Consider the following 14,212-nt stretch of genomic DNA (forward strand, 5'->3'; position numbering starts at 1 on the left):
TAACCCCGTGGAAATCGCCGGGAAGTGACCCACGCGGTCCATCCCGTGGAAACAAACCCTGTCACGAAACGTTACGCGACCCCTCTCTCTCGCCCCGACCTTCTCTCCCTCCCTCCTTTCGACGCCGGCGGCGCTGGAGACACATAGCGACGGCGCGGTTCCTCCTTCCCCTTCTTCTCCCCTTTTCAACTGTCGGGACAACAGCGAAGCAGCACGAGCTCGGCGGCGACCCAGACAGCCATGGAGCCCGGCCGAAACCCTAGCTGGACTTCGACCAATCTCCCCTGCCGCCTCACGCCGGAGAAGAGGAGGTCGCCGGCGACAAGAACTTCAGGTTGGCTCTCTCTCTCTCTCTCTCCCTCTCCCTCTCCCTCTCCCTCCCTCCCTCCCTCCCTCCCTCCCTCTCTCTCTCTCTCTCTCTCTCTCTCTCTCTCTCTATATATATATATATATATATATATATATATATATATCTGCAGCAAGGGATTAACCGAATGCATTACAATTGACATGGATTGCACGGTGGAGATGTATGTGTTCCCCGAGGGGATTTGGTGCAGGGTGGGGGATCACCCAATCCTCTAGAGGATTAAATCCACCAGAGGATTAAACACTCCTGAACCGAACAAGGCCTCAGGTGTGCCGGGGAACCAGCACACGCGGCTCGCACAGGCCCGGCTCTCCGTTTCTACTGAGTCTGATCCGGAACTGCTTTGAGATTGATGCGAGGCAAGATATTCATGTGCCCAGCCAATCAAACGGGCTAAATTTGTACTCCCTCTGTTCCAGAATAGTTGTCGCTGGAGTGAATTTCCGACCAGGTGAAAAGGGGGAAATGTACCAAAGTACCCCTAACATGAAAACGAAATTGTCCCTAATCGTCGTCTTCCCTCTGCCAGGCTCCTCCCCTCCGCCGTGGCCGCCCAGCCTCCAGGCCCCGTTGTAGCAGCACAGCCGCCGGCGACTCGTGCCCGTCGCGCCCGCACCTCCAGACGCCCGCGGCTCCTGCCCGTCGCCCCCGCTGTAGCAGCAGCGCCTCCAGCCGCCGGCGACTCTTGCCTGTCGCGCTAGCTGTAGCAGCAGCGCCTCCAGCCGCCGGCGACTCCTGCCCGTCGCGCCTGCTGTAGCAGCACAGCCTCCAGCGCCTGCAGACACCTGCCCGTCGCGCCTGCTGTGCGACTCCTGCGCCGGCGACTCCAGCACCTCAGCCTCCCAACGCCGGAGCTCCGGATCCGGCCAATTGACCTCGTCGGCGAGCAGCCAGGTCGCCTCGTCGCGCCTCTCTTCCTCACTGGTTCTCCTGCTTTGGCTTCCTCCAAATTGTGACTGACGGACCAAGCAAATCGAGCAAGAACAACGACAGGGGTTAACCCCTGTTTGGAGGGAGAACATCAACATGGGTTTGTTTGGAGGAAGAACAGCAACAGGGACCAACCAAATTGTGAATTGCTACCTGTAACAGGGCTCTGTTTGTGAACAGCAACAGGGACCAACAGGTGTATGTGTTTGGATTGATCAATTGCTTGGATTGATCAGAAGTGTTGCAGCAACATGGGTCCTCCCATTGTGTTACTCCACTTGATCAGAATTGCTTGGATTGACCATTGTCCATCTGTCCACCTGTGAAAACAAAAGCAAGATTGACAAATCAGCAGAAAATTGACAAAGCAAGATCAACAAGGAGTAGTTTCATTTGGTTTTAATTAACTTCAAATTTTCATTTGGTTCATCTCACTTTAACTTAAAAGTTTCATCATACTGCACCTTAATTAACTTAAAGGTGAGTGGTTTCTAAGGAGTAGAATTTGTGTTTACTGCTACTGGAATTGCTACTGGAAATTCAAGAAAAGGAAGGAGAAGATAAGAGATCCTACACCATACTCCTACTCCAAGAACTAAGTTTTAACTATTGCACTTGTGTTTCCCTAAATATGAGGTAGTTGCTGTCAAGCGTATCCTATCCAAAATTATTTGCAGTGCTCTTGTTAGCAGAGAAGAGAATGAGAAGAAAAAGAGGAGAAAAAGAAGCTGCACTGTGCTCCTTCAAGCTACTCCTAAGAATAGAAATTTTGTTTACTGAATTTGCAAAATTCTTCAATACTTCATTTGACAAAGTAGGAGTACCATTCTGAACATTCTCCAACTTAACAAAACTAACTGTTTTGATACAATCAAGTTTTGCTGTCACACAAAAGTACTCCAACATGTAGCTACTGTACTGAAACATGTACTCCAGCTTGTTCAGAATATCAAGACTTTTTTATATCTAATGTATACCTACTGTCCTCACAAACTCCAGCATTCAAGCAAAATACACATTCAGTAAACACACATTCAATCAAAACAGGTGTTGACTTAACCTACAACTTTCTGTGTAAACACACATTCAAGCAAAATACACATTCAGTAAACACACACCCAAGCAAAATAGGCTGAAGGAGTATGTTGCGCGTACCGGAGATGGCTGGTCGGCGTCGGGACTGTGTGGTGGTTTGGCGCCCGGAGGCCTTTGGACCACCACAATTGGCCGGCGTTGCTCTATTGCAGCTCCTGGGAGTTCTGCTGGAGCACAGGAGGAAACTCAGTTAGGCACATGAACTATTCCTGCAGTTAAACGCATCGCCGCCCATGAAATTCAGTTAAACGCACGAAATTCAGTTAAAGGCTGAGCTAATACTAGCAGCTGCTCACCGAGTCACCGAAGCAGAGGTCTGCCACCACCGCCAGGGAAGAAGATGCCGTCGTCCCGCCCGTGCTCGCCGAACCCGCTGTCGTCTGGTCCATGGCCGCGCCTGCCCCGCTGGGCCTCGGCCTCGGCGGCGGTGATGTGCTGCCGAATGCAGGCCTCGAACTCCAGCCCCGAGACGCTCTGCTTCGGACCAGCACCACCATCTTCCTCCCGCTGCTCCGGTCCAGCACCGGTGTCCTCCTCCCGCTGCTCCAATTCAGCACCGTCGTCCTCCTCCCGTTGCTCCAATCCAGCACTGTGGTCCTCCTTCCGCTGCTCCAGCACAGATCGAGCACTGTCGCCCATGGATAGAGCACCGCCTCCCATGGATCGAGCAACGCCGCCCACGGACAGAGCACATCGGCTCTAAAAATGTTACCTTTGACCAAGAGCAGGCGGGATAATAGGGTTAGGGCCTTAGGGGTACGAATCGGGGTGGTAGAGGAGCAAGACGACGGTGAGGAAGACACCGACGAGAGGGAGTGGATGGCGACTGGCCGGCGAGCGATCTGGGCTCGGGAGGAGCGACTGGGGAGAGAGCGAGTGGTCGCCTGGCCGGTGCGAGTGGGAGGGCAAAATGGGAAAGGGAAGAAAACTGGTAGCGTGACGGAAATTGTACTAAGATTCTAAAACGACAACTATTTCGGTAGAGAGGGAGTACTATCTAATATGCATCCAGGTTGTTTGGACCGTGCTGTGCGGATGTTTACACGCTTTTTGATGGACTGCGACGGAGATGCCCTTGCTCCTCTTCGCTCTCCCCACTTCGCACCCATCCCACCTCCTGGTCAGATCTCGCCGCCAACCACGGCCGCGCAAAATGGGCTCTGCACATTCCTCCCACTCCTCCATCTCTACCGCGGCCGACGAAGGCGACGATGATCCATCGACTGCCTCAGCCTCGGAGCCCTCGGCCCCGCCCCCTCCCGCCCAAGCGCCGGCTCCACCGGCCTCTGCGTCCAAGGTGCTGGAGCAGGAGCCCGAGGTGCTCCCCTGCCGAGCCGCCGACTCGCCGCTCTCGCCACAGCCATCCGTAACGGGCACTCCACGCCTCCTCGGCCCCAACATCAAGGTCTGGGACCCCTGCCACGTGCTCCTTCCCCCACCGTCGCCGCACCAGCACCTCCCTCAGCAGGGGAGGACGGAGGCGCTGCTGGAGGTGGTAATAGTTAGCCACGGAGAATGTGCGTTCGCGATGCGACCCGACCTGGTTGGTGGGCGATGGCCGGCAGTGGCCCTCACGGCGCGCGGGGAGCGACAGGCGCGCGCGCTATCAGTGTTCCTGCGCTCCCGTGGTTCGCAGCTGGCCGCTGCGTGGACGTCGCCCCTCGACCGTTCCCGCGCTACTGCTGAACTTGTCTGCCGGGTGAGCCGTTCTTGGCCTTTGTTGTATAATTCTACTCTTGCACTGTGCTTGCTTATTGTCCTGTCTTTGTCTTGCAATGGACCTGAAAGCAATTTTAAGCATTTACTCTAAAGCTAGTACAAAGTTGAGTCACTTATTTTGGAACGGAGGGAGTAGATTTTAGAGTATTGTAGTCTGCTTGTAAATGCTTTGCTATGCATTCCACATTGTTGTAGTAAAACCCAATTTTTAAGATAGATTCATGCTGTGTGAGAAGTACGATCTTAAGTATGAGATTGGTGTCTTCTTTTTTATGGTGGAACAATTCACTGTTCAGCCTAAAGAACAGTCCTTTGGCATTTCAATGAAGGCAACACATCATGAATGTATATGTATAATGGAATTTATTGGCTTCAATAAGTGTGCATTATTGCATGCTCGTAGAACATCTGTTCCATTTGAAGGTGTTGTCCTTTTTGGCCGCAACAACATGGATCAGTTGTAAAGGTGAACAAATAAGAGCCATCATATTCTGATGGTCGTACTCCTAGATGCAAAAAGTTTGTTGTTTCCTGAAATTTATTCAGAACATGATGACAATGTGTTCCTGTTTGGTCTTCAAAGTATTGAACTTGGTATTAGCTTTCTATTGGCCCGTTAAATGCTACTCTGGTAGGAGCTGGGACCCTACCGGGTCTAGGGCGTAGGTTGTAGGGGAAGGAGGGGGCTGGACGTGGCGAAGCTCGCGGTCGCCGGCGGCAAGGCGCCGTCGTGCGCGAGAGGGAGAGGCGGCGGCGGCGCAAGAGGCGGCTAGGGTTAGGTCTCCCGGCTCCCTAAGGGAAGCCGAGCAAATAATGATTGCTTCTTTGCTTCATTAGATTGATACATCTCCTCTCCTTATATAGAGAGGTTTACTTGACTCCTAAGCAAATGATCCTAACAACGATAAGATAATTGGGCTAAGCCCCTAATAACGATAAGATAACTTGGGCCACAACCCACTGGGCTAAGCCCCTAATATGCCGGTCATAACACTTCTCCCCGCCTGCACAAACAGCTCGTCCTCGAGCTATAAGTGGGGAAGCGCTTGCTGAACTCCTCGAGGTGATCAACCAGCGTCAAACACCTTCGCGACAGCTGGGGCGGCCAGGTCGGCAGCGACGGCGTCCTCCGGAATGTAGTATGCAGTCTCCAGGTAGAAGAGTCGCGGGCAGACGTGGCCGGGCGTGTAGGGCTCGTCGCAGTTGAAGCACAACCCTTGGCGGCGACGCTCGAGTAGCTTGGCCGAGGTGAGCCGGCGGAACGGGCGTGCCGCAGTCGCGGCGAGGGGTGCCGCGGAAGCCTGAGCAGGCGAACTCGGCGCGGGAACATCCGACCAGGGTAGCGACCCAGCGGCCCGGGACGGTGATGCCTGCTGGATGGCCACCGCGCGGCGCTTGAACGCGCGGGCGTAGTACATGGCCGTCTGGAGATCCTGGGGTCCCCGAAGCTCCACGTCCACGCGGATGTGATCTGGAAGTCCACCGACGAAGAGGTCGGCACGCCGCTGCACCGTCACGGCCGACGCGTGGCATGCCAGGGCCTGGAAACGGTCGGCGAAGTCCTGAACCGTTGAGGTGAAGGGAAGGCGGCCTAGCTCTGCCAGGCGGCTCCCGCGGATCGGTGGCCCAAAACGAAGGAGGCAGAGCTCGCGGAAGCGCTCCCAAGGGGGTGTGCTGCCCTCGTCCCGCTCGAGGGCGTAGTACCAGGTCTGTGCCGCGCCGCGGAGGTGGTAAGAGGCGAGCAAGGTACGCTCCGAGACGAGGGTGCGCTGCCCGCGAAAGAACTGCTCGCACTGGTTGAGCCAGTTGAGGGGGTCGTCATAAGTGGCGAAGTCCAGTTTGGCAAACCACGGCGGTGTCTGAGTCGGATCGTCGTGGCTGACTGGCTCGGAGGTGCGAAGCAGCGAGGATTGTGGCGCCCGTTCAGCATGGCCGCGGCCCGTGGAGTACCCCGCCGAGCCGGAGGGGTCGCCGAACTGCAGAGTGGGTGCCGGCGGGTCTCCAGCCGACATGTAGACGGGTGGCGGCGATGATCCGGTCAGCCAGGCCGGTATCGGGGACGGTGACGGCGGGAAGCGCACTTGCTGGATCGGTACGCCTCCCTGCGAGGGTGACCCGGGCCCCGTGTTGGGCGGTGGCGGGGCCGGCAGCTGCGGCGGTACGGATCCGGGTGGAGTGGGGGGCGCAGCGAGGGCCGGGGCCAGCCACTGTGGCCATTGAGGCCCGGATGCGGGCGGCGGTGGGACCGGCAGCTGGGGTGGCGGCTGCCTGAACCCGGGAGGCGTCGGGGGCGCAGCGATCGCCGGACCCGGCCACTGCGGCCAGTGGGGGGCGACGGCGGGCGGCGGCTGACCGGGCCAGTGGTGGTGTAGAGGCCCGATCGATGCCGTGGTGGCCGCGTACCAGGGCAGGGCGGCTGGCCCGGTCGCGGCGGCCGGCTGCAAGGACGGCGGCTGCCCGTAGGGCCTGGCCAGGTAGAAGCGTATGCCCTGGACGGCGGTGACGAGGTCGTTGAGGACCCTGGTCATCTCCGCCGGCGAGTAGATGGCGATGGACGGCGCGGTGGAGGGCGGCGGCGTCTGGCTGGTGGAGGCGCTGGCGGTGGAGTCCAGCGGCGCGGTGGGGAGAGCCAGCGGCACGGTGGTGACGGGCAGCGGCGGGTTGGGTGTTGGTGCAGACATGATCGGAACCAAGCTACCTGATACCAAATTGGTAGGAGCTGGGACCCTACCGGGTCTAGGGCGTAGGTTGTAGGGGAAGGAGGGGGCTGGACGTGGCGAAGCTCGCGGTCGCCGGCGGCAAGGCGCCGTCGTGCGCGAGAGGGAGAGGCGGCGGCGGCGCAAGAGGCGGCTAGGGTTAGGTCTCCCGGCTCCCTAAGGGAAGCCGAGCAAATAATGATTGCTTCTTTGCTTCATTAGATTGATACATCTCCTCTCCTTATATAGAGGTTTACTTAACTCCTAAGCAAACGATCCTAATAACGATAAGATAATTGGGCGAAGCCCCTAATAACGATAAGATAACTTGGGCCACAACCCACTGGGCTAAGCCCCTAATATGCCGGTCATAACATACTTCCTCCGTCCCATAATATGAGAACGTTTTTGGCACTACAGTAGTGTCAAAAACGTTCATATATTATGGGACAGAGGGAGTAGTTTAGTTTCTCATTCATGGTAACACAAATGTGAAAAAAATACATTTTGAGAGGGATCGGCATTATATATGATTATGATTATCCACTCTGTGTTTGTGCTTGTTAGCATATCTCATGACCTTCAACTTCTAAAGTATCTTCTCCAATCAGGCTTTTGCCCCAACAGGTTTGACGTATGAAACTGTTTGTATGCAGGAACTTGATTTCCCAGAGGAGCAGATCCAAGTATCTGGTGCTTTGACTGAGATGAGTCATGGTCAGTGGGAGGGCTGTCCAAAATCAGAAATTTATACCCCAGAAATGGTTAATCTGATAGACAGCACCCAGCCTGATTTCTCAGCACCTTCAGGAGAGTCACTCAGGCAGGTGCAGTTCAGGATGATGGAGTTCCTGAACCGAACAATCATAAGGTTACCAGAAAAGGTGGCAATGGGGGATACACTATCACAACAAAATGACGCAAAGGGTTTATCTCGGCAGAGCTCCACCAATTCCGTCCAAGATGGCCCATCTTGGGATTTACTTTACAGGGTCAATCGGCATAGCCTCCAAAGGAAGAAATCTGGTAAAAGCCGTCTCCAGTTTGTCACTTCGGTTGACAATGATACCGAGGATGAGTTCTCCGTGAAAGACATAAACCAAAGGCATCACCTTCACGAAACAAGTCTGGGGAGCTCTACAACCTCTATTGCAATTTTCAGCCATGCAATCCCCATTCGATGTCTCCTTGCGGGCTTGCTGGACTGCAACCCTGTGATGTCTCAGAGGATATGTATAGACGATTCATCTGTCACTGTTCTTGAACATTCGCTTAGAACTGGGTGGCGAATAAAGAGGCTAAATGATACTGGGCATCTCAGGCTTCTCTAGCTGCAAGCTGTTGCGCTGCAGCTGGAATCTAACTGATGTGTGTTTATGTGCCGTAAAGAAACTATCAGATCATATTATGCAAATCAGAAGCTATGGTTGTCGGTTCATGTTCACCTATGCCACAGTGGGGAATGGAAGTCCTCCGATTGTTGTTATTTTGCATTTACTACCATGCCTCGATGCCGGGAAGAACTGCCCTGTGATTGTGTTACCCTGTGATTGTTAATCATTATTTTATCAAGTGTAGTTTCCAACTCATCCTTGGTGTATCATTCTTTCTTTCCATCAGCCATGTTGTATGTTTTGAAACATTTGTAAATAGTCTTCTACTCCCTTTTTATATTAGTACTTGTGTTTACTTTACCAGCTTTAGCAGAAAATGCATACGATCAGTCGGTTGCGCACCTCCCTTTTTTCCTATGGACGCAGCTCCCTTTTATTGCACCAACAATATGCGTCTGGATCGCTGCCTAACTTTATTTTTTCACATCAGTTCCGACGCAAGCGCTCGTATATACGTGCATACACTCACCCCTATAAATACACATATAGCCACCATATTCTATGAGCACCTCCGAGAGACCGAGTCGGCATTTCATCTTGAGATTTTACGAAGTCACTGTAGACGCCTCATAGTCGACAGGAACGTCTCCTCCCACTGAACGTGTATCGCTGTAAGTCATTAGGATACCATTGTCCACATAACCATCCAACCACATATTGATTCGCTATCGCAGCCCACCTTGTAATCTCTCCAAGCATAGCTTCGAAAGAGGAATTTTATTTAGGAATACAAAAGAGGAGTTGGTAGTCTTTCCTCACCTCCCACAATTGCATCACCCTTGTTTTTTCTCTCTCACTAATAAAAATTGAAAAGAATAAGGTTTCCTCGCATGTCGCTATGGCCTTCCGCTCCCTCTTCATTCGTGCTTTTTCTTTCTGTTTGCCTCCGGGTTTTTTTTTTCGTGTGATTCCCGTTCCCAGTTCATCTAACCGTGCGACATCCCATGCCTCTCTCACATCAATCCCCTTCTTTGTTCCTCCCAAGCCCGGCTAGGGACTCCTTCCATTGTGTGCTCCCTCTACCACGCCGTCTGTCCTGGATTTGTCATGGCAGATGTCCTTAGTGTCAGGACTTAGTCGCGAGGCCAACGCATCTATGTGGTAGCTTGAGAGGGGTTGAGTGGGACGAGAGACGCAGGGCGGATCAACACGTAAGACAAGGGTTTAGACAGCTTCGGGACCCGGGAAACATCATCCGGTAATAGTCCTACATGCTGTTTGAGGCTAGGTCTCATTATGCTCATGAGGGAGTTGTCGCATAAGCCGGCTCCCCCTTTGGTTGTGTCTAGCCCTAGAGATTATTGTTTCTTCTTGCTTGCCCCTCTTTGGGGAGCCCTGCCCCTCCTTATATAAGTTAGAGGGGCGGGTTACATGTGGAGTCCTAGTAGGACTAGGACTAGTCTATCTTCTCTTACAAGTTGATTACAAGTCCGGGTCTTGCTTCCTCGTAAAGGAAATATTCATCATCCCTTTCCTCTTAAGCCGGCCCACCTTTATATGAACCGGCATACTGGGCCTTGGGCCTTGTCGTCCGTCTGAAGCACCCGCCGGGTCACCCATGAGTCTTCAGGCTCGTGAGTCGTCACACCGGTGAGCCGCCAGACCCGTGAGTCGCCAGTCCTTCGGCGGGTCATCGGGAAGCGCCAAGTCCGGCCGGGTCATATATCCGGCCGGGTCATACCACGGGGTATATCTCCGACATTAGCCCCCAGTTTAATCTGGATTTATCCATGTTAAACTAACCCTGCAAAATAACTCAAGAACAATTTGACAGGTTGTGCTCCGGGTTAGATATTTGTAAGCCGGCACCTCATCATCTTTAAATCCTTGCCATTTCCTTCTTGATACATGCCCATGAACTCATAGCAAATCTCTTTTAGTAGATATGTTCAAATTTTGCCAATGCAAAAAATCCAGATACTTCCTTTGAAAAATCCGGGTCAATAGGCCAGCTTCAGAGTCAATTTGCTAGCATTGGTCTCTTGTAGATAAATATTGTAAGAAATAATCCACTTGAACCGGCTTCCAAAGTGTCGGCTTAAAACATATTGGTCTTGAAATACTGATCTGACTTTCAGCCGGCTTAAAGATGTAGATCTTACCGATTTATGATTGCCAAAATTGCCGGGTTATAAATAAATGATGTCGGGTCATGATTGTTGCAGACACCGGGTTAATCTGATCTACACCAAACTGAGAATTTGAAGATTTTTTCTCCCTTATATGTATATCACCTATAGCCCCCAAGTCTTAAGAGGAAAACATAGTGATAACTTAAGACTTGCTTCAATATAAGTGTTGCAACCTTGAAGAAATCCAGTTTATTCATCTCAATCATTAGTCATAAACTGAATATTCCACATATGTAGCCCTCAAGTGCCGGGTTGTCATGCTTGCAGCAATCTGGGACTTGTAATTGCCTTATGCTCATGAAAACTTCAACTAGTGTAGCCCCCAAGGGTCGGGTCTCTATGCAATAATGAACAGGGACTTTGTAAATATGATCATGTAAACTTGACCAGCAACGTGTAGCCCCCAAGGGCCGGGTCAGTAAGATATTACCGAGCTGGGACTTTGTATATGATTTATCGATAATAACATCATATGATGTAATCTCCACCATGGGGCTTGAACCCACGTCCACAAGGTTAAGAGCTTTGTACTCTATCAACTGAGTAGTGGATCTTTCAATATAATGGATTAAGACTTGTGTACCTTGAATTTTTGACAGGAGCAATTGGTAGCCCCCAAGGGTCGGCTCATTTAGAATGTGATGAGTCGGGTCTTCAATAAGTTGAGCAAAAAATGACTTTGCATTAGCCCCCAAGTGCCATGGTGCATGCTGGCAGTGACATGGGACTTGCATATTTGATGCAATCTCAATTTGAATAATGTAGCCCCCAAGTGCCGGGTTGTAAGCCCGCAGCAACTCGGGACTATTCTTTCCATTGTAGAGTAAATCATATCCATTGATAAAATAATAGTCATTGCGCTAAAGTGACTTTGAAAACCTCAATGATAATTTGACAACCGTAAATAAAATCCAGCCATGTTGGCTATTCAAAATTTGAATAATATAATCCGGTACGAAAACCTCAATCATTCAATATCATCATGACAATCCAGCCAAGTTTGGCTATGAAAGATGTGAATACCTTATTGGTTGACAAGTAAATCCGGAGTTTAAATACTCGGCTGCTCTTGGCCGATAGCGACTTAATGCACATTCATGGTAAGCCGGAATTTTAATAACCCAATGGCTTATAGCCTTTGAGAAAATCCAGAATGGATACCCCTTTTGAAACATCAATTTGGATGATGATCTTGAACTTAATATAAGTCATAGTTCTGCAAATCCCGTGATATTGAATCGTACTGCCGGCTTATGATACCTGTGCAGTAAGGGTGATAACCCAAAACTTAGAAGTCAAACCTTCCAAGTATTAATATTGTCATATGCTGGCAACTTGTCCGTCGAAAGCCAGGGCGGGTTAACAGAAACCACATATATATGCTTCAGATATGAGCAAAAAAGTGTCTCAAGTAAAATTCAAAAATTTGTTTGCAAAAAGAGACTTCAAGAATTTTGAGGCTTCTGATTCGAATACGATCAGAAAACCGTTCCAAAGGGGTTAAGCTAAGATTCGAATACGGTCATATAGCCCCCAGTGGCTTTGGCGTTGCCGATCAAGAGGGTACCGACAGCTATGTTCTCTTTGGTTCGAATACGACCTATGTTTGAACAGGAAGCCCCCAAATGACCTTGAGAGTTGTTTAACGACGCTGATTCGAATACGATCCACGTCGGACCCAAAAGAGGTTAAGCTATGATTCGGATACGATCAAGAAGCCCCCTAGTGAGTTTGGCAGTGTGCCGATCAAAAGGGTTTCGACAGCTATGTTCTCTTTGGTTCAAATACGACCTATGTTTGAACAGGAAGCCCCCAAGTGACCATATATTAGCATTGCACCGATCAAAAGGGTACCAACAGCTATGCTCAATGAGCAGGAAGCCCCCAAGTGACCATAATAAGATAAGCCGTAAGGCATGATACCCATGTTTGAACCGCGCATCATGGTAGCGAGCTCTTTTTGGCACCCTTTAATCTTTCTGAGAACTCGAACTTGCGAGATATTAATTCTTTTTGAAACGGAAGTTTAAACCGGATTTGAAAGCTTCAAAACTTTGTGAGAGATAAATTTACCTTGAGCCGGATTTGAACCAGATTTGAGAGCTTAAAAAAATTGTGAGGGACAAATTTACCTTGGGCCGGATTTTGAACCGGATTTGAGAGCTTCAAAAATTTGTGAGGGACAAATTTACCTTGGGCCGGATTTTGAACCGGATTTGAGAGCTTCAGTGCCTTGTGGGAGAAAGATGTCCCTTGAACCGGATTTTAAACCAGAGTCCTTATTTTGAGCCGGAAATCTTCTGATGGCTTTTAAATTTTCATCAATCCAGCAGTAATCTCCGGGGCCGGGTTATTTTTCCCTTCAATGACCCGGAGTTCTTGAATTTATTGAAACCGGCTAATTTTGCCGAGTCATACCATTGTAGCCCCCGAGTCCCAAGACGACTCGAGGAGTTGGCTTGAGATTCTCCATATTTGACCATAGTAGAAGGTGTATATCATTGGCGTTGATAGCGTGATGTGAATCCACAAAAGGTTAAGGTGACTACAGCAGGTTATAAATGATCCCATATGAGCCATGTCAGCAACTCGGCCAATGGTTCCTTCCAACTGGTTGTTTGAAGTTTAACCAAACTTGTAGTGGCGGTGACTTGTCGCCTGCCCATTGAGCCATCCAGTGCAGACAACGGTTGATAGTATATGATAATTTGTCTTCACTTTGTTGAAAGAAAATCGGGCTACCCAAGCTGTGACTTGCTCATGCAGACAGGTGCAGCCTGGTATGTTGATGTAGACCAGGCCGCAAGAGACGGACGACAAAGACGACCGCAACATCAGAGGCGACTCGGATAAATGAGTTGGCCACGACATTGTAAACCGGTGCGGACGGGGAAAATCGGCACCGGTGTCATAAACCAGCACGGACGGGCGAGTTAATCGCGGGCGTGGTCCCGGTAAGTTGATGTAAACCGGGCCACAAGGACGACAACTTGCTCATGTTCATTCAGCAGGTGGTATGATACGGACGAAACGCTAGTGCAGAATGTTGTTAGCATGTGCTCTGTGCCCATAATATAACACCTCATTTGTAATGAACAATTGTCCTGCGTCAAAAATATCACATGCCAAAGTAATAGTTCCTTGACAAAAATAATATGCTCTAATAAAATAGGACTTAGATGGATATCACCTGATATATTAGGTCAGAATTATCCACCGTGGAGTTGATGATCACCGCGGCAAAGCTGAAATCAATCATGGACAAGTCGGCCATACGAGCAGACGGATGTTCCGGCCGCGGTGTTGTAAACCGGTGCAGACGAGCAAGTTGTCCTCCGTGTTGTAAACCGGCGCGGACGCATGAACCGGTAGCCAGGGCGGACGGGCGAGTCGTCTGTGGTGTTGTAAGGTGGTGCGGACGGGCGAGTCGGCTGGCGCGTTGATGTAAACCGAACCGTGATACGCGTGTCCGTGAATGACATAAAAAATTGTCCCGTGTAAAAATACTACAGGACAGAGTAATTGTTCTTTGACAAGAAACAAAAAGTGTTTAATACATAAATTTAAATGAATACCACCTGATGTTTGGGCGGACAGTAAAACCACCGCAGCATCAGAAGCGGCTTCGGAGTGATGAGTCGGTCGCGGCCTTGTAAGCCGGCACAGACGAGCCAGTTGTCCTCCGCGTGAACCAGTACTAGGTAATGTTGGACGTATTCCGTGCGGCCTTTGGTATGTAAACAGGACCAACAGACAACCCACATATCAAGTATGCTGATGATTTCTTATTCTGCACAAGGCGCGTGTGTGGTCGGAGCTGTCCAGTCCGTCCTTCCAACTGTGCACCTGCCATCAGCGTCGATCGGACACACCTGT

The 14,212-nt window shown here is 50.8% G+C and overlaps 1 protein-coding gene across 1 annotated transcript; it reads left to right on the forward strand.

The window, feature by feature from the left end:
* The first annotated feature begins 3,423 nt into the window (after nt 1-3,423).
* Nucleotides 3,424-8,504, forward strand: LOC123091846 (uncharacterized). Its single transcript, XM_044513448.1, has 2 exons — nt 3,424-4,094; nt 7,467-8,504. Exons 1-2 carry the CDS (start codon nt 3,465-3,467, stop codon nt 8,139-8,141), a joined length of 1,305 nt encoding a protein of 434 aa, XP_044369383.1. The 5' UTR covers nt 3,424-3,464; the 3' UTR covers nt 8,142-8,504.
* The last annotated feature ends 5,708 nt before the right edge of the window (nt 8,505-14,212 follow it).

This window comes from Triticum aestivum, chromosome 4B, assembly GCF_018294505.1.
Source record: "Triticum aestivum cultivar Chinese Spring chromosome 4B, IWGSC CS RefSeq v2.1, whole genome shotgun sequence".
NCBI lineage: Eukaryota > Viridiplantae > Streptophyta > Magnoliopsida > Poales > Poaceae > Triticum > Triticum aestivum.

Excerpts from the sequence above, each read along its gene's own strand:
- LOC123091846 (XM_044513448.1), top strand. The coding sequence starts at position 3,465 with ATGCCCTTGCTCCTCTTCGCTCTCCCCACTTCGCACCCATCCCACCTC. Across the intron at positions 4,095-7,466 it reads CTGCTGAACTTGTCTGCCGG|GAACTTGATTTCCCAGAGGA; the intron begins GTGAGCCGTTCT and ends GTTTGTATGCAG.